This window comes from Arachis duranensis, chromosome 9, assembly GCF_000817695.3.
Source record: "Arachis duranensis cultivar V14167 chromosome 9, aradu.V14167.gnm2.J7QH, whole genome shotgun sequence".
NCBI lineage: Eukaryota > Viridiplantae > Streptophyta > Magnoliopsida > Fabales > Fabaceae > Arachis > Arachis duranensis.
The window spans coordinates 7,933,540-7,960,947 of NC_029780.3; the positions used below are offsets into that span (position 1 = coordinate 7,933,540).

At 32.0% G+C, this 27,408-nt stretch overlaps 3 protein-coding genes across 3 annotated transcripts in view; all 3 read left to right on the forward strand.

Moving 5' to 3' along the window:
- The window catches only part of LOC107464430 (glycine--tRNA ligase, chloroplastic/mitochondrial 2), a gene marked incomplete at its 5' end in the record, with an annotated part of 22,344 nt that extends 10,209 nt beyond the window's left edge, over positions 1–12,135 (forward strand). Inside the window, 17 exon segments of the mRNA XM_016083342.2 lie at positions 275–323; positions 703–765; positions 862–951; positions 1,031–1,117; positions 1,674–1,745; positions 1,826–1,884; positions 7,212–7,305; positions 7,532–7,750; positions 7,856–7,950; positions 8,474–8,564; positions 8,725–8,829; positions 8,953–8,991; positions 9,427–9,516; positions 10,175–10,276; positions 11,051–11,132; positions 11,342–11,427; positions 11,829–12,135. Coding sequence (XP_015938828.1) covers positions 275–323; positions 703–765; positions 862–951; positions 1,031–1,117; positions 1,674–1,745; positions 1,826–1,884; positions 7,212–7,305; positions 7,532–7,750; positions 7,856–7,950; positions 8,474–8,564; positions 8,725–8,829; positions 8,953–8,991; positions 9,427–9,516; positions 10,175–10,276; positions 11,051–11,132; positions 11,342–11,427; positions 11,829–11,927 — 1,522 coding nt within the window.
- A 2,721-nt stretch (positions 12,136–14,856) lies between these two features.
- On the forward strand, positions 14,857–17,743 carry LOC107464350 (uncharacterized). Its single transcript, XM_016083283.3, has 7 exons — positions 14,857–15,108; positions 15,196–15,228; positions 15,839–15,937; positions 16,087–16,213; positions 16,385–16,688; positions 16,781–16,835; positions 17,389–17,743. Exons 1-7 carry the CDS (start codon positions 14,980–14,982, stop codon positions 17,461–17,463), a joined length of 822 nt encoding a protein of 273 aa, XP_015938769.1. The 5' UTR covers positions 14,857–14,979; the 3' UTR covers positions 17,464–17,743.
- A 1,268-nt stretch (positions 17,744–19,011) lies between these two features.
- Positions 19,012–24,078, forward strand: LOC107464519 (uncharacterized). The gene is made up of 7 exons (XM_016083448.3): positions 19,012–19,300; positions 20,063–20,101; positions 20,582–20,719; positions 21,316–21,455; positions 21,613–21,704; positions 22,098–22,213; positions 23,254–24,078. Exons 1-7 carry the CDS (start codon positions 19,094–19,096, stop codon positions 23,662–23,664), a joined length of 1,143 nt encoding a protein of 380 aa, XP_015938934.1. The 5' UTR covers positions 19,012–19,093; the 3' UTR covers positions 23,665–24,078.
- Positions 24,079–27,408: the final 3,330 nt, after the last annotated feature.

Consider the following 27,408-nt stretch of genomic DNA (forward strand, 5'->3'; position numbering starts at 1 on the left):
CTGAAACCTGCTGTTGAAAGACTGACTGTTCACTATTAGCTTCATCCATAATTTATAATTTGACATGTCTAGGATTAAGTTAGTTTTAGATCAAAGTGTAAAACCAGAACAGAAACCATAAATAGATCAAAGAGTAAAACCAGGAAAAATCATTCTTGCCTTCTAAATCCAGCCCATAAAGAATACTAATTATAATAACTTCTCTTTGGCACCGTCATTTTTTTAAATTATCTGATGGGTGAATAATACTTATCATTTTCTTCGTATAATGTAGTGGAAACTTATCTCGTGGTCTTCGCAATACTTCTTCAGCTATCCTCCAGGTGCATTCTGAAGCTGAACTATTTTTATTTTGCAGCTGCAAATTTAGTTTGTTTGGTCAATAAGAGACCCAAAGATATATGATATCATTAATAGACTGTTTTACTTATTTGCATTTTATTTTGTGCTGACAGTATCAGGTTTTTATACATATCGTTTTGTACTTTGAACATCATCTGTACATTCCTAAGAAACACATTCACATTAATATAGCTTGATGTCTTTCCTGGTTATATTTGTGTGTGCTTGTGTTTTCTTCTTCTCCATTGTTCTCTCCTTTTTTAAAACATTTTTCCCTTTTTGCTGATGATCTCTATCTTTGTAATATTTTGTGGCTTAATAAATTTATTTTATAAAAATAATTCTATACTTGATCTGCAGGTTGAAAGTGCAGAATCTTATTCAGTTGCAATGAAACATGCGGGAATCAATGTTGCAGTTGAGGTATGAGTAGATAAGTTGTGAAAATAAATGTAGTGCACACACGCGCGCGTGTATATATATATATATATTTTATAATAAAATCGGTGCAACTGGCAGGACCGCAAGAAAATTGTTGTTCAGCAATCTAATGCATTAGCAGAAAGTGTAAATGGCCAAATTGTTATTCCAACAGGCTTGCTTGATGAGGTAGGATTTTTATCTTCTGTTTGTGCAATATTGTTGCATATGTGCATTTCTAAGAATTTCTACTTCCATTTACATTTAGGTTGTAAATCTTGTTGAGGCACCTATTCCAGTGCTTGGAAAGTTTAAAGAAACCTTCTTGGCCCTTCCAAAAGAACTTTTGAGCATGGTGAGCACTTCATTGGCATTCATATCCTGTTCTTTATACTAGTTAAAATGATAATTCTGTCTCACATGATATGTGTAGGGACATGTCTAGCTGAATTAGTTCAAAGGGTGATTTATGCATTCTTTGTTGAATTTTGAATGTAACATATAGTATCTGATTGTAATGCTTAAATGTGTAACTGCTTGTTGTTTAAGTTTGTTTCCATCTTCAATATTCAATAATATAGTTTTAGGGGAAAATGAACAATTTTTCCCTTTACCATCAATTCATCACTTGAGAGAAAGATTTGTTTTCCCTTTAAGTTTGTTATCCAATACCTGCTAGACCTTATCTTTAGGCAAAGTGGGGCTCTAATAGACAAAAGATGCAATGATGTTAACAAAGAGAATCCTTTTGTGGATGAAATGGCAATCATTATTTATGTGTTTGGTCTCTGGCTGAAAGACTAGATTGGATGGAATACTTAATGCATCTTGATTATAAAAAACGAGAGACTAATCATTAATCGTTATTGAAAGTTGAAACAGTGACTAACTATTGTGTGCCATGCCTGCAGGTTATGCAAAAGCATCAGAAATATTTTGCTGTATGTGATGATGAAGGACAGCTGTTGCCTTATTTTATTGCTGTAAGTTCTTTCCAATAGATCAATCTCCTTGTATAACTGCATGCTTTTATATGTTTAAATGGGGTTGGGTTTTCTTTTAGGTTGCAAATGGAGCAATTGATGAGACTACTGTGAGGAAAGGAAATGAAGCTGTCCTCAGGTGTTTTCCCATCATTTATATATTGTCTATTGTAAATGACATTACATACAGTTCATTGAAAGGGAGTTCGTATGATATCCAGCCTCCTTTCTTTGGTACAAGTATCCTTGATGAGTTATTAAGAATTTGTTGATTGTTGGTTAGTTGTGTCTGTCTAGGATCAACTTTCTACAAGGTGAAGGCCCTTGAATGGTTTATCTTTCTCATACACTGAGTTGAAGTGTTTGAATATATTATTTTATCAAATGTATAGGGAATCAGCCTCTTAGGAATTACAGAAATAGAAATAACTAGAAAATAGAAAAAAAGGAAAAAATACTAGCCTAAAATAAAGGAAAGATTTCTAATCATAAAATCCCTAAAATTAAGCTAAACCCAAAAAGGAAAAGATTTATAATTAATTCTATTTACACAAAAGATTCATGAAAGGAATTAGGAATCTGATTTTGATTTGATCTAGTCAACACTCTCCCTCAAGCTGGCTTGAAGATATCATTCATTGACAGCTTGCTTATTATGCTATCAAAAGTCTTCTTGGGTAATCCTTTAGTTAGAACATCTGCTAATTGTTCCGTGGTTGGAACATATGAGATGCAAATCTGTCCTCTCTCTCAATCTTTTTCCTGATAAAATGCTTGTCAACTTCAACATGTTTAGTTCTATTATGCAACACTGGATTATGAAAAATGGAAATTGCAGATTTGTTGTCACAATACAACCTCATTGGTGGAGAAATGGAAACTTTTAGTTCTTGTAGGATTTTCTCTACCCATAGTGCTTCACATATTCCATGAGCCACTGTTCTAAACTCAGCTTCTGCACTACTTCGTGCCACAACATTCTGTTTTTTACTCCTCCAACTAACCAGGTTTTCGCCAACAAAAGTACAATACCCAGATGTTGACCTTCTATCCATGACATTCCCAGCCCAATCTGCATCTGTATAAGCTTCTACTTGAAGATGTCCATGCTTTTTATAGAGTAATCCTTTTCCAGGGGAGCCTTTCAAGTACCTTAGGATTTTAAAGACAGCATCCATGTGTTCTTGACCATGTGAATGCATAAAATGGCTTACCATGCTTACAGCAAAGGCTATATCCGGGCGTGTATGGGATAAATAGATTAGCCTCCCTACCAACCGCTGATATCTCCCTTTGTCCATTACATTTTCTGGTTCAGCTGGCTTCAATTTTAAGTTAGGCTCTATAGGTGTTTCAGCAGCTTTACAACCAAGTAATCCCGTCTCTTTTAAAAGATATAGGATGTACTTTCGTTGGTTCATAAAAATGCCTTTCTTAGACCTTGCGAATTCAATTCCAAGGAAGTATTTTAATGAGCCAAGTTCTTTGATTTCAAATGCTTTGGCAAGCTTCTTTTTCAAGTCTTTTAGCTCTAAAAAGTCATCACCTGTCAGAATAATGTCATCCACATATACAATTAAGATGGCAGTTTTATTAGCTGCTGAATGCTTATAGAAAAGTGTATGGTCAGCTTGGCTTTGAGTATAACCAAGTCCCTTCACCACCATTCCAAGTCGTTCAAACCAAGTTCTTGGGGATTGTTTCAATCCATAGAGAGATTTCTTTAGTTTGCACACTTTATTCTTTCCTAGTTCAGTTTCAAATCCAGGTGGAAGTTTCATGAACACCTCTTCCTCTAGTTTCCCATCCAGGAAAGCATTCTTTATATCCAATTGATGTAAAGGCCAATTGTAATTCGCAGCAAGAGATAAGAGAATTCGCACAGAACTGAGTTTGGCAACTGGAGGAAAATCTCTCGATAGTCTACTCCATAGGTTTGTGTATATCCCCTAGCTACTAATCTAGCCTTATACCTCTCTATGCTTCCATCAGCATTGCACTTGATGGTAAAAACCCACCTGCAGCCAACCAATTTTGTATTCTGTGGCAGATCTACAATCTCCCAAGTTTCGTTTTTCTTGAGTGCATGCCACTCTTCTATCACTGCTAATTTCCAGTTGGGATCATCTAGTGCTTCCTCTATGTTCCTAGGCTCAAACAGATTTGTAATTTTAGAAGTAAAAGCTCGATGTTTTTGAGAGAGATTTTGGTAAGAAACATAATTGGAAATACGATGGTTGTTGCTGGTTTTGAGTACTTTTTTTGTGCAGGTTCTGGTTTCTTTCCTAAGGGATATTGGCAAATTATTATTAGAAGTGACAATTTTAGATTTACCTGGAAGTTTCTGAAGTACTACAGTTGGGCCGTCTTTCGGGTTTTCTGATTAGGCTGGTACAGAGATGATGGGCCGGTCTCTAGTCTTCTTGGGATATTTCCGAACATAACACCAAAGCTCCTTTTCTTGTGGTATTTCTTTTCCTGTTTGGATTCCAACTAATTCTGGTACAATTTCATAATTGGTTTCCACATTTTGTTTTGCAATTGTTTCAGAATTTACTTGATTAGTGAAAGTTGTATCCTCAATATGTAAAATAGGAGTGGGTAAAGGTTCATGCAAAATATTTTCTTCTCTTAGACTCTCCCTCTGAAGAGAATTTTTTTGAAAAAAGGTTTCATGTTCCAAAAAAGTAACATCCATACTTACATGAAATTTCTTGATGTGTGGGTTGAAACATTTATAACCCTTTTGACTTGGGGAATAGCCAATAAAAATGCATTTTTCTGCCCTTGGATCAAGTTTACTTCGATATGAAGGTGTATGTAAAAACACAGTGCAACCAAATACTTTTAAAGGTAAGTCAGAATGCAACCTACATGCTGGAAAATTCTTTTTGAAAGTATCCAACGGTGTGCAGTAATTTAACACACGCGTGGGCATTCGATTTATGAGATAGGCTGCTGTTAGAACAGCATCTCCCCATAAATACTTTGGAACATTACCCTCAAACATAATGGCACGTGCTACTTCAAGAAGTTGTTTATTCTTCCTTTCAGCAATGCCATTTTGTTGGGGGTGTATTGGGCATGTAGATTGATGTTGAATACCTTTTTTTTTGAAGAAATTCACCAAGATTTTTATTAAAGTATTCAGTGCCATTATCACTTCTTAATATTGAAATTTTTGTGTCAAATTGTGTTTCTACCATTGTTGAAAAATATTGAAAAATTTTAGATAGATCCAACATAGTCGTGTGTGGTCATCGATAAAAGTTACAAACCATTTTTTTCCAAATTGAGTTGTTATTTTCGATGGACCCCATACATCACTATGAATCAAGTGGAAAGGTTTAGATGTATGATAAGGTTGAGAGTAATTAGGAACTCTATAACTCTTTGAACGAATACAACTTTCACATTTAAGTAAGGAAGAATCAATATTTTTAAACAAACTTGGAAACAAATGTTTGAGATATGGAAAACTAGGGTGTCCTAGTCTATTGTGCCAGAGAATTATTTGGTCCTTTATAGGCATAGAACTTATACCACTAAATCCTTAAGCTATTTTATCCTCCGAAATATCCTCAAAGTGATAAAGCCCATCCATCATCTTAGCACTGCCAATCATCTTCCTTGAAGTCCGGTCCTGAAAAATATCATGAGTGTCAAAGAATGTTACAATACAATTGGAATCCTTGCAGATTTTACTAATAGAGAGAAGATTACAAGAAAGCTTTGGTACATGTAGGACATTTCTTAGGTCAATGTTTTTGGACAGTTTAATTGTACTTTTTCCAGCAATAGATGAAAAACTACCATTAGCAACTCTAATTTTTTCATTTTCAAAGCAAGGAGAGTAAGTTTTAAATAAAGGGGAGAGGCTGGTCATATGGTCAGATGCACCTGAATCGACAATCCATGGTGCATTCAAGTTTGAGGTGCAATTAAGGGACATAGGAATACTAAAATTACCTGTTTGAGCCAAAGAACCACTAGGAGTACTAGACACAGAACTGAAATTTAACAGCCTTATGAGCTGCTCAACTTGTTCCTTACTCAATGATGATTTTTCAGCCTCATGAGCAGTTGGGGTAGAGCGTATTTTGGGACCAAGTTTGCTGCCTTTAAGATGTGCTGGTTTCCATGAATCTTCCAGCAGGTTTCTCGGGTGTGACGAGGTTTATTGCAGTGGTCACACCAAAGATTGGAGGGGTGCTTTTGATTTGATGAACTTTTAAGTGCAGCAGGTGCCACTAAAAGTGCATTAGACTCCAAAGAGGTCTGTTCAGTCTTGTCTTTTCCCATCATCACAGCTCTACGAATTTCCTTTCTTCTAAGTTCAGCAAATACTTCTCCAATTGAGGGTAGGATTGCTCTTCCAATAATTATGCCACGAACTTCATCTAGCTCCACGTTGAGGCCTGCAAGAAACTGGAATATCCTCCCTTCTTCCACTGTTTGTTGGTGGTGTTTGGCATCAGCGGCTGAATTCCACTTGTAGTTATTGAAGTGGTCAAGATCCTGCCACACCCGCTTCAATGTCAGCCATGTCATCACCATGGAATTTTCGGTATCCCACACATGATATTGTGGGTCAGTGATGTTAGGCTGGCTTCACTCACCGGTGAGATATCCAATCTTCCCTCTTCCACGGATATACATCTGAACTGATTGAGACCACCTAAGGTAGTTTGACCCATTGAGTCGAAATGTGGTGATCTGAACTGAATGGGAGTCACCACTAACTAGTACCCGTTGCTCAGATTTTAAATCTGATGGAGTAGGAGTGGTGTTCTCCTTCTGTTCAGGATTAATGACTGAGGAACTATCAGCCATAGCTATAAATCAGAGGCACAGTGCAGAGATCCTGCTCTAATACCAACTTGAAGTGTTTGAATATATTATTTTATCAAATGTACAGGGAATCAGCTTCTTTATAGAGGAATTACAGAAATAGAAATAACTAGAAAATAGGAAAGAAGGGAAAAATACTAGCCTAAAATAAAAGAAAGATTTTTAATCATAAAATCCCTAAAATTAAGCTAAACCCAAAAAGGAAAAGATTTATAATTAATTCTATTTACACAAAAGATTCATGAAAGGAATTAGAAATCTGATTTTGATTTGATCTAGTCAACACACTGCAATAGTCTGTTAGGCTTGCCGCGTGGACCATCTGAGTTCCAATCTACTTTGTGACGAAATATGATATTTTTAAAATTGGGGATGAGGAGGATTGAACTTCTAACCATCTTTTGTCTCTATTTTGATCAATGAAGATCACCCTGATTAATCTTCCAAGTGGTTTCTAATGATCCTATACTGGATGGAGTGTGAAATCTTTTGCTTCCATTATTTGCTCTCAAGAACAAAAACTTGAAGATTTGCACAAATGTAGATGTACTCATATCTTGTTTGTTCTTCCATAAGGTATCCACTTTAACTGAACATGTTAAATCACATTTTCAGGGCTCGCTATGAAGATGCCAAGTTCTTTTATGAGATGGACACTCGTAAAAAATTCTCTGAATTCCGGAAGCAACTTAAAGATATTCTGTTTCATGTGAGTTGTATAGAAAATTTTTAGCTAAAAAGCCTTGCCATTTACTATACCTTCCCCCTCCTTTTTCTTTAAATAAGGCGCAAATAAATTCATACAAGGTGGTTGTGAATACCGTCAAGACAACAAGGTTAAAAGTTAGAGATTACTACTGATATGTGTAAGTTGTTGGAGACACAGTGCTTAGCCTTTAATAGCTTGTTTGTTTGCGCAACATTGAACGAAACAGGAGAAGCTTGGAACCATGTTGGATAAGATGACTCGTATAGAAAACATGGTGATTATGCTAAGTTGCATCCTGAATATTAGTGAAGATAAACAACAAATCATCCGGGATGCTGCCTCGCTTGCTATGTCTGATCTTGCCACTGCTGTTGTCACTGAATTCACCTCACTTTCAGGAATAATGGGGCGTCACTATGCCATTAGAGATGGATATTCAGAGCAGGTTGTTTAATTTTAAGTTGGTTATTATTTGGCTAGCTTAGATGTCATGTTTCAAAACCTCCTTGCATAACATTGCTTCTTTCCTTGTCACTCTTTATCTTTGCAGATTGCAGATGCCTTGTTTGAGATCACGCTTCCTAGATTTTCTGGGGACATGCTACCTAAGAGTGATGCTGGCATAGTTTTGGCCATTGCTGATAGGTATAAGTTATAACTAATGGCAGATGTGGACTTTTCCATGTTTGTTGTAGAAAATGTATCAAGCAGACTAACAGAACTCATTTCTACTAGAAGAAACAAAGCAACATAGGTTCATTTTAATGAATAATGCTCAAATGTAGAACTTTATATATAATCTATAGCTGAATTAGTTATTAAATAGATGTTTAGATAATCTTTAATTAGGCATAGTCAATTTCATAGAATAAATTTTAGATACTGACTTACTATGGCTCTGCTTATGGTACACTTAAACTTTCCAAAATTGGGAGTTGAGATTCAGTTTGGAAAGACTAAAAGGGTATCTGATTTGAATAAGTGTTAGTTGCCTTCTTGTGATCAAATGGTGGATTTTTCTTTTTAGCTGTTGATAGTACTTTTGTTTCTCATGACATTGGCAAAAGCAAATTTTCTTCCCCCAATTCCTTAACATTCTTTTTCTTTTATTTGGAACTTTCTCTCAAAGAACTTTTGAATGTGTCCATGACATGATAGTTATCTGCAGATTAGACAGCCTGGTAGGTTTGTTTTCTGCTGGATGTCAACCTAGTTCTACAAATGACCCATTTGGTCTGCGAAGAATCTCCTATGGTCTTGTAAGTATTAAATATTATTTTTCAACTTAATTTTTTCTTTCATTAATTCCTTTTATCCTTTTTCTTTTCTTTTTTTTTTGGGGTGTGAGGACTTAAAAGGCATTTATTCAACACCTTGGAATTTAAATGTTTGCATTCATCGAGTTACTCTATCTTTCAGGTACAATTGTTGGTGGAAAAGAACAAAAACCTGAACTTGAAAGAGGCTCTGCAACTTGCTGCAGATGCACAATCCATCAAAGTGGATCCGCATGTAATAGATGATGTATGACGAAAACCTTCACTCCTTACTTAGTTCACTATTTTACTTGCTTGATTAATTGTTATTTTGATTTTGATTTTCAACTTTCTATGACATTAAAGTCTGGTGATTATGATTTATGTATAGGTATATCAGTTTGTTACTCGAAGATTAGAGCAGTTTCTGGTAAGTATTATGTTTGTATAGAAAATATTTAGTATCACTCGTCACCTCTATATTAGTTCCTAGAATAAGCAAATAATCCACATACAAACAAAATAACACCATTAAAATCATAACAAAATTTGCTATAAATGCACTTATCAGAATCATTCACTTTATATCCATCGAACATTACTTTCTCAAACTTTTCATGCCATAAATCACAAGAATCAGTCAAATATTAGAATGTGCATTTTCATTCACAACATAAGAAACACTTAGGAAAAATAAACCATTACTATAATGTCCTTTCCCCACAAAACTACTACATTTAGAGAGCACAACATCAATTTTATAATTAACTTTACACCAGCATTGGTTAATAAAGACAAACATAATTTTAACAACTGTCAGGCATGTGTAAATCATTAGTTACACAATACTTTATTTTATTAACAGGTTGACAAGGGAGTGAGTGCAGAATTTGTTCGTTCTGTCCTTGCTGAGAGGGCAAAATTTCCCAGTCTAGCAGCAAAGTCAGCATATAAAGTAGGCAACTTTGTTTCATTTCACTGCATTTTTCCTTTGACACGGTAATGGTGTATTATTTGTTAGTATATAAGGGTACCTATCAATAATATTAATGAATTGACCTGTTTGTTGTTTAAGTTCTCTCTTTCTTGTTCTCTAATGATCTATGATGGGGCACTATGGCATTGTCCACTTCATGTAGCCAACTCCACTTAGTGAACAACACTTAGTAGTTGTTGTTTTCATTGTTCCCTAACACTAAAGATAATTTTTGAACTACAAGAAACAAGCACATATTCATTGTTCATTTGTTTATTGAAGTTAGTTTCTGTACAACTGGAAGCAAATTATTTAGATTGGTCCCTACAATTTTTCTTTTTGTGGGGTTTGGCAGTCCCAGTCATTTTATTTTAAGGTTCAGTCTTTATAGTATCATACTTTAGTTCTTAGTTCCTACAATTAAGTGTCAGTTCTTATATTTGCTACGTATTTTAGGCTTAGCTCGATATTTAGTTTACTTTGGTCTTGATCTCTGAAATATCACAACATAAATAGTTGAAAACTGTAGGAACCTATATCAAACCAAAGGCGTAATTTAATACAAATCTAGGGAGCAAAATAGTAAGTACTTTTGAACAATTTATGCAGTCCTAATGGTTTACATTGACTGATTTAGATGGAAGAATTATCAAGAGATACACTTTTCCCTAAAGTGGTTGAAGCATACTCTCGACCAACAAGAATTGTCCGTGGGAAGGAAGGCGAACTTAATATGACGGTATTTTGTTTATTATTTTAGTTAATTGTGTTTCAAAACTGTATGTTGGGGCTTCCCTTTCATATATCAAGTTTATATGATGTATGGAGTAAATGTTTCATTAATAAACACTATATATAAACTAGGACTTGTTCAGTAATATGAGAAGACACATGCTTAACACGTGCTTATTTCTAACAGTCAAATCCTAAACCCAATTTTTGAAGGAGCTATAAATAGCATTATTAAAGCCACAATATTTGGGGATGTATTTAGTAAATGAACGCCTTTACTCATTCCAAGGCATAATATACATCATGGCAATAATTCACATGGTAATGATAACCATAAACCTATTCTAGTTGGTTATTGTTGTGGTTTTCGTCAAGAATTTAAAAATCAGTAGCAAAGTTGCGTACTAGTGTATTTAGTCAGGATATATGATTGTTAACTCAAATGTAATCCTCAAGAAGCATAGAAATTATACTCATTCTTTTGAATGCAAAAACAAGAAGGATAACAATGCCGGATCAGTTATTGATCCATGTAGCTAGTCCTCCTACAGTTAGTTTGGTAAAATGGTAAAAATGGTGGTCTGAATTTCATGTATCTATTTTATAAGTGAAAACATACCCAAAAAAAAATGTTTATAAATTTTACCGTGAGTTTTACCCAAAACCAAATTGACAACTAGTTAGTATGCTGATCTTTAATTAATGACCACATGTATGATTGACTTTTATATATTTATGTTACAATTAATACTTTTGGCATGTTCTCAATATGGGAACTTAGGTGGATGAGGCTGCTTTTGAGACAAATGAAGAGAGAGTTTTATGGAGCACATTTTTGTCAGTTAAAGAGGGCATTAATCCTGGTATATATCTCTAGCTCCTATGTATACTGTTGATATTTATTTAATGTTGCTACCTTTCAATCTTCATGACTACGGATTGTCTTTTGTCTCTGTATTTGCTTGGCACTCCTTTTTTATTTTTGTGCATATAATTCTTTCTACATGGAACTTTTTTCTTATTTTTCAATTTGCTTATTTATCATGATATTGATATTGTCTTAACTTCACAGGTCTTGACATTGATGATTTTGTTGAGATTTCATCTCAGCTAATACAGCCGCTTGAAGATTTTTTCAACAATGTCTTTGTTATGGTGGTATGTTAATCTTACTGCTCAATTAGAGGATTGGCTTTTGTTTTTCATATATTTGTTGTTCAACAATGCCTCTATTGTTGTTCATATACAGCATGAAAACTCGATCGAACCATTAACAACAAACTAAATTTAATTTTAATACACTATCGATAATAATAGTTTTACACTACACTATCAAAATTAATCTTAATAATAGTTTTACACTACACTATCAAAATTAATCTTGCAAAACTTTGGTTAGCACAATTGTATAATTGAACTTAAAAAGTTTCCTTCTATATTTCTTGTAACTTGAGTTGTATAAACTCCTATAAATATTTAATGTGGAATGAGAATGAAAAACATATCTATATTCATTGTGGAAAGGTATAAAAGTCTCTAATCTTTTTATTGCAATGCAGGATGATGATAAGATCAGAAAAAACAGGCTAGCTATGCTAAAAGAAATTTCTGAGCTTCCAAGAGGAATAGCAGACCTCACAGTTCTTCCAGGATTTTAAGGATCCATAAACATAATATTTATTCCTCATAGGATAGACCAATTAGTTTTTGTTTCTTGGTTTCATTCGAGTTTCTATATGCTACCTTGTGGCTTTATTCTTGAGGATAGGGGCTAGTTTGTAAATTAGTTGTAGCATATGTATTATCCTTTTGGATATTCTTCATTCATCATCTTATAATAAAATAAAAAAGCGCAAACTTTTTTTATATTCTAGATTTCGTATGTATTTCTTTTTCATGGATAAATATAACCACTCAATTTTTTTATACAACTTTTTAACAATACAAATTAAAACGACTTTTCTAAAATAAGTGTTGGTAAATTGAAAAAAAAATTGAGAATTAATTACTTTTGAATTGAAGTAATGGAATTATATGCCCGAAAAGCAATTTACTTGGGCATTCTTTGGAAATTAGACGTAAACTACTTTGTGGTTTATTATTGTACGATAAATATAATTATATACTCATTTAATACATAATCTAAATTTCTCTGCATAGTTTATTGAATATATAATATTTGAATTAAATTTCAAAATGATTAATTTATTATATTATTTTTATAAAAATATTAGGTGTTCAAGTCTTTTGAGTAGTCAAGCTGTTAAAAATAAAAACTATTCACGCCGTTGCTTCTTCTTTTTTAATGTCATTGTCGTTGTCGCCATTATCGTCATCGTCATTGTTACTGTCACTATTGTCTTTTTTAACGTCGTTGTCGTCGTCGCTGCTGACTTCTTCTTGATGTTGTTGTGTAATTTCTTCTTTCTTTTTTTTCTTCTCATTTTTCTTTATCATCATCATTGTCCTCGTTTTTTTCTTTTCTTATAAATATTCAAAAAACTAAAGCACATAAATTTTAATGCACAACACATAAATTTTGGTGCAATAAAAATTTGTGTACGAAATACGTATAGTATACAAAGTGTATATATCACAGCAAGTTACAAACTTGAAAAATCAAAAAATTCAAGAAGCTGTTAAATTCTATTGAAGTTGTAGTTAGTTCCTTGACTTAGTCTTAAATGAACTTGTATATTTATAAGTGTCCTTAGTTGTAGGGATACTTTCAACGTTTGGAGTAAGTCCCAAAATTGTTCTTAACGTTTCAATCGTTCTATTTAAGTCCCTAACGATTCAAAATTGACTCAATGTTGTCATGCTGCTAGGGATCCGTTAACAGAACTGACGGCGGGACAAAATTGATGCGATTTTGAAACGCTAGGGACTTAAATAGGACGAAAACGTTAGGAACAAAAATGATACCTAAAAATAAATTTTAATTTAATTTTATCTTTCAATAATATTAATTTTTTACTGTACATAGTATTTAATTATTTTTTAATTATATCTAAATAAATTACACTTAATCACATTACTTTCATTTTAAATAAATTTATTTTTTTTATAATTTTAAAAAATTTTGATACATTAGAGACAAAATGTATAATTTATATTTTATTGTATATATATTATTTTTTTCTTTTCTACAAGTTTATATACTAGTCATTCTACAAACATTTCATGATAAATAAAAATCTTTAAGAGTAAAATTATATAAAAAAATTAATTTATTTAAAATGAAAGTAATATGATTAAGTGTAATTTACTTAGATGTGATTAAAAAATAATTGAATACTATGTATAGTAAAAAATTGATATTATTGAAGGATAAAATTAAAATTTATTTCTTTGTATTATTTTTGTCCCCAACATTTTCGTCCTATTTAAGTCCCTAACGTTTCAAAATCGTCTCAATTTTGTCCCGCCGTCAATTCTGTTAACGGATCCCTAAGGGACTTAAATAGGACAATTGAAACGTTAGAGATAACTTTGAGACTTACCCCAAATGTTGGGGACAAAAACGATACTTTACTCGTTACACAAATACTTATCAAATTTATGCTTTTACAGGAATAAGATGAGTAATACTATATGTACAAATCTTTTTGTAACTAAGTCCAACTAAATTAGTATAAAATCTGGCAAAAAAAAAAATGCGTGTATACATTACTAGTTCACTACTTTTTTTTGTGCTTTTTAAAGCACATCAATTTTTGTTGAAGAGCATAAAAACTTATTAATATAGCATAAATTTTTAAAGCAAAATACATACTTATGGATATATCACGAATATTTTTCACATAGCACACAAAATTCAAAATATAACACACAAGTTTTTATATATAACACATAAATTTTTGTTACGAATGTATTTTTTTAGTTGGGTGAGTCAATATTTTAGTTATGTAATCCTCTAAATTTTTGTGGTACAAATCAAAATTTTTATACTATAGATTAATTTTTTTGTCTTATACACTGAAATTTATGTTTTACATGAATGAATAATGGAACATTTAGATTATAGAAAAAGAAAATAAAATGTGGATCCTTCCAGTGGAAGATCTCACTCTTCATTGCATTCTCTCTCTCATTTATTTCTAGTCTCACTTGTAGAATTAAAGGTGAGAGATTACACTTTATTCTCTTAAGTGACAAAAAATAGAAAAAATCCATTTCCATGGACTAAATACAGGAAAGAATTACAGAAGAAAAAAATTAGATAAAATTGAGTTATGAAAATAAATTATTGGAAACAAAAACGATACTCCCAGAGTAAAGTATATTTATTACATCTTTTAACACTTACTTTTATTCAAACTTTAATTATGGATTGTGGATTGAATCGACTAAAATGTGATGATTTTAATTGTTATAAAACTATACAGAATTATCGCCTCTCATTCCTCTCTTGCCCTCATTTCCATAACCCAAAGACCCAAACCTTTCTTGCGCCCCCAAATCTCCAGACTCACGCACAACACTTTTGGGGCTATAGATTTGGAAATGAGGCCTGCTTAAATTTGGGCCTTAAGCCCATACAAGTTTCCACCGATAAGAGAAAACCTTGGCGTGGGGACTGGGGACTCCACAAACTCAAAACGACGCCGTCGTCTATATTCAGTGGAAGGTTGAAATTGAAAGAAAGGCACCCTTGACCTCAATATTCTTTTTGGTCAGAACTCAGAACCATTGATCTCCTTCGATAATATGCAAAGAGCTTCATTACGATGGCGAAACTTGTTCTCTATAAACTCTTACATGTTTCAACAGCAATCTTCTTATGCGTTTCATTCAACCCCGTCTTCCTATGACAAATGGAAGAGTAAATGGAACTCCGTGAGTTTATTATCTCTTCCTTTTTCTCAATTGCGCCGATTTTTTTTTGTCTCTTTTTTGATAATTTTTTTTGGTCTTGCATTGCAGGATGTAAGAAGAACTGGTCAACATCCATCTAAGGTATGCATTTCAGCTAACATTTTTCCAATAACCGTGGAATATTTTGTTCCATTTTTTGTTTTTTTTTTTTTTGTTTTTAATGCGGTTAAAATTGATGTTTCAATACACATTTATATGGTAAACTAAGCTAAGCATTGATGTTGTTCTCTATTAATATCTTTGATTCTTTGCATCACAACTCAACTTTGATATAACACGTGTTAATGTTCTTAATGTGCACATAGGTAGAATTTCCTAATCTATATACTCCTATATATATGAAAAATGAACAATTTTTCAGTGCGGTATGCAATATCTGAAGAGAAGAGATTCATAGAGAATTCTTATTCTAGATTGAAACTTATTAGCATAGTAGCTAGAATCTTGATTTTACTCTCAAAATCTTTCCCTGATATGATTTTAAATGAGTCATCCGGTTTTATAAAGTTTCTACTAGGTCAGATGATTTTGCGATTTAAATCTTGTTACGATTCAATTTTTACGTATTTACTTTACTTTTTTTATTCCGCATAAAATCTCGATTTTCTTTACCATGCTTGTTAGGTGGTTTAGGACTTACAACCCTACCTGGATGTAGTTATTTCACTGATTTTGCAAATGTGAACTTCAGACTCATATCAAATATGTTACCCGGCAAAAGCGTGCTGATGCAAAGAAAGCTTTAAAAAATCTCCTTTACAATAGTGGTTCCTCTAAAATTTCATTTGAGGTATGCTTTCTAATATCTTTGTTGTAATGTTTTATGTTTTGGTTATACCTGATACTTCATATTGTGCTTTGTTTGTATGAATTAGAAATTTAGAATTGCTTATTGTTGACAATTTGCGTGATGATTTTTGTTTACGCACCTTTTCCTAGGAAAAGGAAACAAAATGGAACTCCGACTGGTATGGAGATCAAGATGATGATTCAAAAAGGTCTTTCAATAAAGATCAACCAAGTTCTGGTCAGCGGTTTAGCGGAAAATCACAAAAGAGAACTAAACGTGAGTTGTTCGTAATATTTAGTTATTACATTGTTCCATAACCTGTGTTGTTCAAACTTTTAATATGTAAAGGTCCCTTGTTTTCTATTCTCTTGTTTGCATTAATCTTCTTTCTATCTTAATGATATTATCTTTTATTTTCCTAACCATTGATCTCCATTTTAAGTTCAGGAAAGATCAGAAGAGAAAGTTTCTGCGAGGACTTTGACGATGGTGCGGAGCAAATCTTCCAAGCAAGATTTGGTAAAAAGTGGTACACATGGTCTTTTACTAATTTGAGGGGATCTTCTTCTGAGTCTTCCACGTCTGGCTTTGAATGGAGGGAACACTCAAATAGGACAAACAAGTGGAGAAGTGTGAGTGACATAGAGTCTGATGATGATGATTCATCATGTTATGTAGGATCAAGTTCTGATAGAACTATTCTTGGTCTACCTGCCACAGGTCCTCTAAAGATTGAAGATGTTAAAAATGCGTAAGTCTTCAGGGTTCCTTATTCAGTTCTGGTTCTTGTCTTTGGATATACACACACAAAAAATTTCTCATAGCTCTTTCTTACCTGTGTAGTTTCCGGTTGTCGGCTTTAAAATGGCATCCTGATAAGCATCAAGGCCCTTCCCAGGTGAGTTTAAAATATTTGTTTGGCCTATATCTATGTCTTAGAAATTGGCATTGCTTATATTATAGGATAATGTATACCTTTTATCCCTGAAGTTTGTTAAAAGTTTTGAAAATACTCCTAAGTTTCAATTTGTCTCAATTTTGTCCAAAAGGTTTTCGATTTGCATCAAATCTACTTTTAACGGCTAATTTTTCAAAAAATTTATGACTAATTTAGCAATAGTTTCACAAGAACAACCTTCAACACAAGTAAATTAGACATAGTTATCATGCATTATTGTTGGATTTGTCCTAAATTTTTTGAAAATTTAGCTGTCAAGGAATATATTTGATACAAATCAAAAATTTTTGGGACAAAATTGAGACAAATTGAAACTTTTGGATATTTTTAAAACTTTTAGTAAACTTCAAGGACAAAAAGTATATTTTACCTTATATTATAATAGTGCCTTCTAAACATGAAAATTTTGATTACAGTATTTGTTTCTCATTTCCGTATTGTCTGTCTCCTTAACGGATCTCTTTTTCGCATTTTCGCCTTTGCATGATAGCAGGCAATGGCTGAAGAGAAGTTCAAGCTATGTGTAAATGCATACAAGTCGTTATGCAATGCTTTATCCACGGCTTAGGTGAATTTCAAATCGGTTATTTATCTCCATCATATTCAGAGCTGGTTAATGTTGTACGATTAAATTTAATTATTTCTTTGTATTTCATTCATAATATATTCAAGATTTGAAACATTGAAAATGATAAAAAGAAGTGCTAAGCTAACTCTTTGACTGAGAAGAGAAGTGAAATGGTCTTCAGTCGGAGAAATAGTTATTTATCAACAGAATTTTAAGTAATAAGCACACGAAGGGTGTTGCAATGAAAGAAAACTGTGGGATGTTTATTCTTGTGGATAAATAGTAAGATCACTAAATGCTAATTTTTACTTTTTAGCCTTTTATCGGGATTAATTCAAACTTCAAAGAACCAAAACTTGTGTCTGGATTTATGTTTTCTCCGTAGATCTTTACAATGCAGAATAGCCATGGGACTTCAATAGAAGCTGATGATGATACATTACAAATTTACAACTAGTAAGATTAACGTTTTTGCCCCCTCCTATTGACAAGTATCTCTAATTTATCATTATCAAAGTATTCATACTATCAAAGATGGCTTTTACTAATTTAATTCTTTATAAGCAAAGTTCATAGAAGTTAAACCAAAAACCTATATTTTAGTATAGGAATAAATATCGAAGTTGGTTCCAAACTTACAAATGCAAGTCACTTTTTTTTGGACATTAATACAATCCAAATATGTTGGTTTTGCATGTGTTATTAATGCAATCCAAATACTGTCAGACCATCCGATTATTTTATAAGAAATTTAAAAGAAAATTTAATATTAAATCAGAGGATTTATTTTTTTTGTTATAATTTTTTTATTTTGAAGTTCACATATATCGGATAGTCTGATTTTTGTCTTTAAAAAATGGGTCCAATTTTTGTTCTTCCAAAAATCTGAAGATCCAATTTGTAGACTTTAAATCAAATAGTATCACATTTGAGATTAACATCCTTACACCACAATCATAAAAAATACCATCCTCATTCCAATATAAAAAATAGTTTGCTATTGAGTCCCTGAAATAGAAAAAGTTGGTAAATTTTGTCAGCCCAACATTTTAAAATCTTGGAGGCCGAATCCACCACCCTTGTAGTCCCAACCCAATTTGACATTTAGTCGTTCAGACGGAAATATGGAATAATAATTTAACTAATAATGTAGACTGGTCCATAATAATTTTTATTTTAGACAAATTAATTCTTAGTAAAAAACAAATTTTATGTTTAATATTTTAAAATATTAGACCAATTAATCTCAAAAAAATTCACAACCATATGGATTTTGAACATTAAAGATTATTTTATCATCTTTCTAGAAACATTTATTATTTTAACTTATAAAAACTAACATATCTAATATTTGAAACAAAATTTATTATGTACCAATTTTAGGTGTGAGTATAATACTATAGTCATGGATGATTTAGTTATACTTTAGTCAAATATATTAAACATTTTTAAGATAAAAAAAAAACATTGTCAATATACCAAATTATTTAAAGATTTGCCATATCATCCGTAAAAGTATCCACCATACGAATTTTTTCTTTTTAAACAAAGTTCGAGAGTTGCACCCGCAGCCAATACCGACCCATTCAGATAATCGGTTAATTGTTGGTTACTTGAAATAAATAAATAAATGATAAATAATCAAAATCGAATTCTTGATACGCGTGTGCATTCCAAGGAATCTGAGAAAGAAATGGCGACGGAAGAAGAAGAAGTGGTGGCTGAAGTTGAAGCTGTGGAGGCCGTATATGGAACCGATTGCGTCCTTCTACAATCCTTCCCTCCCCATTTTCGCATCTCCGTCAAGCCAAGAACCGCTGATGTTTCCTTCGAACAGGTCAATTTTTTCTCCTCTTTCTGCATCGTCATTTTTCTGTAAATTATTTTCTTTTCGTTTTATGTATGCTTACTTCTTTTGGCTTCGATTCATGTATGATGATCAGTGGTATTGTTTTAGTTCAGCAACCGTATAACTGAGCTATGTTTGATTACGTTTTTTTTTTTTTAATAAAAGAAATTAAATTTATGTTCGAGTAGGTACCATAAGCATGCTTTTGAAATCATAGGAATCAATTTCCAAAAGATGAGTTTGGTTCAGTAATGGTATTAGTGTATATACTATAACCTCAATATGAATTCGATGAGCTGGAAGTTTGGCAGTGGTACACAAAAAGATGTGATTAATTGATAGGATTAGTAACTATTATTATTATTATTTGGTTATTTATTTCGATGATTATGTTAATTTCTTGATTTGCCATCAAACTTGATTGGGATTATGATTGTTATGCAAAAGGCTTAAGTACCCTGGGATCATTCAATCTTCATGGTGTGTTGCTGATATAGTATATTATTGGAATCGAGTACAACTAACTTAAGGGGAAGGTTGCCGAAGACTTGTAAAGATTATTGAGGCCTTATTTGTTATTTTTCTGTGATGTGGGATTCTAATGGTTCTGATGATTAGATATTACAGTTATGAATGCATTTTTGTTTCCCTTGGTCTGTTAGTTTTGATGTTAGACTTATGATACTGCCCGTGGAACAAATGTATGATTCTGATTTTCAAAAATAATTTTTGTATTATTTCTCTTTACAGTTTGTAGAAGCCATTGTAGACGTAAAAGCAGGCCCGCAGGTATGTTTTGTTGCAAATTTGTATATATAAGTAGAGTTTGCTAGCTGCTTTTGAATATGGTAGCTTAGGATATTATTTTAGAATCTTAAGCATGGTTGTGTTTGGCTTCCACTTGATGTAAAAGTTCATTATCATTTGAAAAGGGGTACCCTTATAACAAGGTTGCAGTTTTAGGAAGCTTCACTTCATTGATGTCTTAATGAATTTCTTGTTTTAATAAAAAAAGAAGAGGAATTTGAATAAAGTTATCTGGGTGCTGTAAAATAAAGTTGATCACGATATTTGATGCACTTTCCTAGTCCTGTTTTTGCTGAGAGACTGCACGAATAATTTGGTGAAATTTAATTTTGTTGGATATAACTAGTTATCTTCCAGCTTCATCTCATTCTTAAATTAGTTTGGAAATCTTGTGCAATCTTGATTCCTCTTTTTAAATCAGTATAGACAAGCTTATATTCTTTTGCATCTTTATTGTGATAGTATCCGAAAGAACCGCCTTCTATCAATCTTGTGGATTCGAAGGGTCTGGATGAACAGAGACAAAAGTATCTGCTGAATTACATACGAAGTAAAGCTAACGAGCTCTCCCCTTCTTTAATGCTTGTAGCTCTTTGCGAGGTAACGGTTTCATTGTTGATATATTTGCTGCACTTTCTGAACTAGTAATTTCAATAATTATGAATTTTATTCTCTCTTTTTCCCACGTCCATTTTTGTCATGCTTCACGTCCCTATGACGAATAATATTTGATTTCCTTGTTATACTACCAATGATCAGTCAATGATCTGTTGCTTCACACCTTGCTCCTTTGGCGATGTACTTTAGTTATAGGACTTCTATCAATCTATAACTTGAGGATATAGATCACCATTAAGTCATAAAGATGTTTGTATCACACATCTTGTTAAAATCTGTTCAAATGATACTTACTTTGTTGGAAAATGTAAACCTACTCATTGATTGCCTCTTTTATTTTGACTGTGACTTATTCATTTTTTTCGTTATAGTTTTTTTTTATTTATTTATTTAGGGCACAATAGTGCCGTTTGATCTATGTAGTTGACCACCTAATAGGAAAAGGCTTTGTTGTTGTTGCTTAATTTGTGATTTTGCTTTGGGTAACATGAGAGTTATGTAATCTTCAAATAGATAGCACATCAAAATATATTTGTAATCTCATAACTTATAATTTACCATGTAAAATATATTTGTAGGAAGCAGCAGAGAAGCTGTCAACTATGAACCATCCTGATGGGGATTGTCCGTTGTGCTTGTTCCCTTTGGTCCCTGAAGATCAACAGAGTACAAAATTGCCTTTTATGAAGCTAATGTCTTGCTTTCACTGTTTCCACAGGTGCGCACTTATTAATTGTATCATTTTGAGTTCTGATCTTTTGGTTCTTATATTCATTATTCATTGTATTAGAGTTTTAGAATTTGTATGTAGTTAACTTATTTTGGTTGCCATTTTAACATCTAATTTATCTTTAATTTTTATTGATAATTGACAGTGAATGTATCATTCAGTGGTGGAACTGGCTTCAAACTTCTAAAGAAGCAGACTCTGCTTATTCAGCAAGTGCAACTACGCACCCTAACCGAGGTATGGACAATCAGATATTTATTTTTGACATTATATTGTTTGCAATATGAAATTAGATCTAGATATAGTCCACAATATGAAATTAATCTACAAGATTTGTGGTGTAAAAATTCAAAATTTAACACTACTAACTTTCCTTTCCTTCCCTTTTCCTCCAAGACCCCAACTCAGAAACAATTCCTTAGGAGTTCTTTTCTTGATAGAGTTTTTTCAAATGTTTACAATTTGAGATTTTAGTTTACTATTTGTAGTTAACTAACATTATGGCATCTATACTAATCTCCTTGCATTGAGAACTTTTGCTTCTTTGGTCATTCCAGTAATACAATCTTAGTGAATACCATGACAAATGAGGAGTGCAATTTTCTAATGAATTTCTGTTTGTGTTATTAGATAAAAATGGAAAATTGGAAGAGGGAGTTGGAAACTGCCCAGTCTGTCGTAAGCCTTTTGATGGAAAGGATTTGGATCATGTGCTTGACCTAGTTGACTCGCATTCTTCCCAATTGGTAAGTTGTTTATTCTTATATAAACATGAGCGTATTAGTTTCCAAGTATTATTGTTTACAGTCACCAGAATTACATAACTTGGAATCACTAATTGCTAATGTGTGTGATTCATAAGGATGGCTGATTGCAACATTATAATTCACATTGTACCCTTATTTGCATGAGTGAGGGTGTTTGGATCTAACTCATCTAAGTGCTTGCCTTGAGAATGGCCAAACAAGAACATGACCCTAGGTTTTACATAGCCAGAACTTGCAAGGCTCTTATATACCAACTTGAAATCACTGATTTCCCATGAGAGAAATCTTCACTGTCCATGAACACATTACCACAATATAGATAATCATTTACATAAACAAACCCCTTAGTTTTAGGGATCCATCGACAAATTGCAGCTACAATATATCTTATTTCATACTAGTTGCAAAAGTATCAAATATCAATAAGAACTTGGTGCATTGGCTTAGCAACCAAAGTTGCAATATGGTAGGGCTTGTCTGATTTAGGAGAGCCTATTATTATTAATGATTCAGAAGAGAAAGATGATTCAGAAGCTTTGTATTAGCCAACAACAGGCTCAAATTTTTTATTATTATAGAAAATGGTTCATATTAAGAGAATGTACATAAGAGGATAAGACATCCTCACATGGATCCAAAATATATGGTCAAGACTTAATGGGCTGGACTTGCAATAAAGAATGCTGAGTCCAGTTTACAGAAGAAAGAAAGAAAGAAACAAAGAGAAAGAAAGAAAGAAAGAAAGGTTGAAAACGAATTATTAAAAATCCTAGATGCATGCAAAGATTGGTCCTCAAAAATTTTGTTCTTCTAGTATAGCAGTAAAGTTTCGTCCACCATTTATTAATTATAGATTATAGATAGTTCTTAAAATTAAGTGTGTATTTCAGTTGCAAACTTAGGATTAAGGACAGTTTGATCTCTTGTGAATTGGTTGAACCATAAACTCAAATTGATAAATTTAACTCCTTTTGTGTTGCTCTTGAAGTTACTCATTTCTGTTTTCTATTGGAATTCAGAGATTGGAAAATGATGAAGCCATTGATGAGGAAAACCTCCTTCAATCTGAGGATGAGATCATTAGGAGGAAGAAATTTGAAACCATCTTAAATTTACAGAAGGAGAACAGTGGCTTGATTGAATCCAAGAGAGATATAGTAATAGTGCCCGGTATGTATCTTCCGCAATCACTAGCAGCGTCGAGCTCCACGCTAACGAAAGAATCTGATGAGCAACAAGAAAAGGATTCACCTGCAGTCGCGCCAGGAAAACATGAACCTAGCTCAAACAGGCCTAGCTCAAGTGGACATAGGAATTTTGGTGCAAGGAAGCAGAGAGCAGGTAACCCCCATTCTAATTCAACTGTAAGAAATCCAAGAAAACCAGCCCAACAGTGGGTTAGGAGAGATAATCCTAACCGAAAGCAATAACAGTCATGTTTCTTACTGCTATCTTTATACGTCATTTTATCCTAGAAAATAAAGTTATTTAATACAGCAATGATTTGAAGTAACAAAGCAAGGTACCAAAAGAGATAGAAAAAGACAGGAATAGTTTTTTTTTTCTTTTCTTTTTTTTTTTCCTTGAGTTGGTAGTATATGTGCATATGGTGCTTAATTTATCTGCGCCTTCCTATGTTGTTGTGGTTTATTTTATTTTTTTATTTGTTCTTACAGGAATAGTTTTTTATTTGTTTTTTATTCTATCTTACATCATACTTGTAATCTACTTTCGGTTTGCTATGGAACTGTAACATCAAGCATACATTTTCTCTTGATGGTATTTTCTTAATAATGAAAATTTTGTAGTGAAATGAAAGGTTATTATCTGGTCGCTAATTGCCACATGAGTCCCTCAGTCTTCACAAGTTTAAGGCATATCCTGTTGATCTAATTGATATTTAAGTCTCTTATTCCAGTTTTTGCGGTGAATTTCCATGAAATTGCAGCACTATTGCAATTTTGTATCCAGTGAAATGACAGATTTATTTTAGCCCCCTATTTTCTTCCAAATATCTAATTTTGGTTCTCTTCAAAATTGAGGTGGAATGAGGACAAATATCAAGTTCAAAACAGCATAATGGTCCATATGATTTTAGAATATATTTTCTGCTTTTATTATGTGTTTTTAATATTAGTTATAAAGTCATAATTTTAATGTTTTACACTTTCACAATGTTCGATTTTCAAAATGATGAAAAAACGATAAATAAATCTGAGTAAAAATATTTGTAATGGGAAACACTTATTATTAAGTAAGAAGCATTCACTCTTTGTTAACTAAACAAATTTTAACTCTTTATTTTAGTATATGTTACATGAATTACAGAGAAAGCCTAACCATCCTTTTTTTTTAACATTTCAAATGAGTTACATATATTTGTTTTTAAAAAAAAAAAACAAAAAAAAATCTAAGTCCATAACTTGCTACTTTATTTGTTATCCTCTAATAGTGAGTCATTTTCAAAGTAACGTTGTACTTTCTACTTTATTTGAGACATTAACATTTGTGGAAGCGTATATAGAAAACATAAACTTACCACACGGCACACCCACTCCTCTGTCTCTCCTTCACAACCATTCATGGCCTCCTGCACAATCCCACCTCCATTGAATATCATTTGCTACTCTCACTCCTTTTTCTCCTCCTCGCCCACCTTCCTTGTATCTTTTAAAATTATTTTTACTAATAATATAAATTTTTAAATATCATTTTACTAGTTTAATTAATAATTGTATACTATTCGCATACAACAAAAATAATAAATTTTATAGGTACACATAAGTTATTTGACATTGTTATTGCATGACAGAAGGTCAGTTACATGATTTGACACTATAGTAGGAAAATGCTCTCCTCGTTTGACAAGAGGGGAAAAAAAGAAAAAAAAAAGAGAATAATTTATTTATTTTGGCATTGAGCATATGCCTTGCTTTTATTTCAACCATAAAAACAGAGATTATAAAGGGATTTTGTTAGGCAGACATTAATTTTTGTAAATAATGTGAATAATGGATTATAGAATTGACTCAATAAAATAAAAAAATACTCCACTTTTAAATTATCTTATAAACTTTAATATTAGAATAACCGTGAATTAAATATTTAGTCATTATTAACTATACACGAGTAAATCGAATCAAAAAAAATAATCATGAATATAATCATCTACATATCTATTAAATTGAATATTTGATCTATTTATTTTTTACATTATTTAGTATTATCACTGTTTACCTATACTTTTTTATTATAAAGTCGTCAAATACACCAAAAGTGTTATTCCAAGTGAAAAAAAGTTTTTATTCGATTAATATTTAATTAATTTTATTCTTTTTGTGCATACGCTGTGCGTCGTTCCTTTGTCATTCTGCCACCGTACTTCTCCTATCGTGTTTAAGTTCTTTATGTTTCGAACTGGAATGACCGGTTCGACTAAAAACTGGTAAACCGGTAGTTTGTTAATCTGATCGGACAGACAAATAACTTGGCTAAACCCCGCCAACAGCGGTCAAAATCACTGAAAATTGCGCACATCCACCAGTAGACCAGCAGTATGTTAAATCACATTAGAAGCACTTGCATGAAGCTTTTTAAAAAAATGCTCCTGTGTGGACTCAAATCGATCGCTGTCAAACTATGAACCGTGTGTCTCCACCAGTAGACCAGCAGTATGCTAGATCACATTAGAAGCATCTGCATGAAGCCTTTTTTTAAAAAAAGCTATGATGTGAACTCGAATCGGTCACAGTCAAACAACGAACCGTGCGGCTCCAGCAGTATGCTAGATCACATTAGATCTCTTTAAAAAATGCTCTTGTGTGGACTCGAACTTAAAAATGCTAGATCACATTAATGCCATTTATTTAGTGGTGGTGGTGAAAGTGGTGTGATAGGGGACCAAGTCTTAATTTGGTGATAAAAGATTAGATATGGAAAGAGAGGGAAGAGATGAGGGTAATGGTTGAGAAAGAGAGTCCGGAAGGTGGTGTCCATGATAACGAAGGTGAAGAAGAGAGTGAGGATAGATGTAATAAGGATAAGGAAAATGCTACATGTACAACACTAATCAACTTTTAATCAGCCTTTATTAATATTTAATTATTTTTTATTAAAATATATTTCTATTTTTAGGGTACATATTTATAAATATTTTTAATTTAAATAATAAAAACATAAATTAATCTAATTTCTCTCCAACTTCATAGTTAACTATTAAGACTTTGCTTCTTTTTACCCAACCTCCCGTAACAAACTTGATTTGTTATTCCTTTTTTATCGTAACTTTCACGGGGACCGATTTCATACTCCCCTAATGTTTGGAGTTTTAAAACTCCTTTGCATTATTAACATTGTAATGTACGTTGGCGCAATATTCTAAATAATTCCATTAATAAAGCTTTTAATGTATATTAACAAAATTATTAATTAATTAATATATTTTTTTTTGTAAAACTACCAAACATTAATTATAACTTTTAAAATATATTTTTAATAAAATAGCATTATGATTATTACAGAATTTTGTTTGATGACTTATTATTGAAAATTTAATATATCCTATTGGTATATTAGTTATTAAAATTATTAAATTCATTTATAAATTCTAATTAATTAATAATTTTATTTTTATTTATTTTAATTGTTTATTTGATATTATAATTTATCTCATAAAATTTGAAATTTTTAAATAAATAATTTAATTATTTTAATTATCAAAATAAATAATTTATAGCGTACTTACCAATTTACACTACGTTTATTTATTTCGTTTACATATGTATATTTTTGTCAATTTTTATATATCTTATTTACACATAAAAAATTATCTCGTTTATAGTATAAATGAGATATATGTATTTATAAATAATTAAATATAATTTTTAAAAATAATAAAAAATATTAATAATTTAAATTAACTAATAACCTAAAATAATCATCTCCAATAAAATCTTTAAAAAAATTATACAGTACTTCAATACATTTAAATTTGTTTTTAATATCTCTTTTTTCTTTTGAAGTATCTTTTGACAAATTAATTTAAAATAACACTTTAAAAAATATTAATTTTGTTCCTTATATATATTCTAATTAAATGGTATGTTATAATATAATTAATTTTTAAAATCATAATGCTATAGATGAAAAAAAGAGTAATATATAAAACAAGTTTT

What these genes read in the sequence shown, in the direction of transcription:
- LOC107464519 (XM_016083448.3), top strand. Translation starts at nt 19,094, where the DNA reads ATGATAAATAATCAAAATCGAATTCTTGATACGCGTGTGCATTCCAAG. An exon ending in TGCTTGTAGCTCTTTGCGAG is followed by an intron (nt 20,720 to 21,315) that starts GTAACGGTTTCA and finishes ATATATTTGTAG; the next exon opens with GAAGCAGCAGAGAAGCTGTC. An exon ending in AACTACGCACCCTAACCGAG is followed by an intron (nt 21,705 to 22,097) that starts GTATGGACAATC and finishes TTGTGTTATTAG; the next exon opens with ATAAAAATGGAAAATTGGAA.
- LOC107464350 (XM_016083283.3), top strand. Translation starts at nt 14,980, where the DNA reads ATGCAAAGAGCTTCATTACGATGGCGAAACTTGTTCTCTATAAACTCT. An exon ending in GGAAGAGTAAATGGAACTCC is followed by an intron (nt 15,109 to 15,195) that starts GTGAGTTTATTA and finishes CTTGCATTGCAG; the next exon opens with GATGTAAGAAGAACTGGTCA. An exon ending in AGCATCAAGGCCCTTCCCAG is followed by an intron (nt 16,836 to 17,388) that starts GTGAGTTTAAAA and finishes GCATGATAGCAG; the next exon opens with GCAATGGCTGAAGAGAAGTT.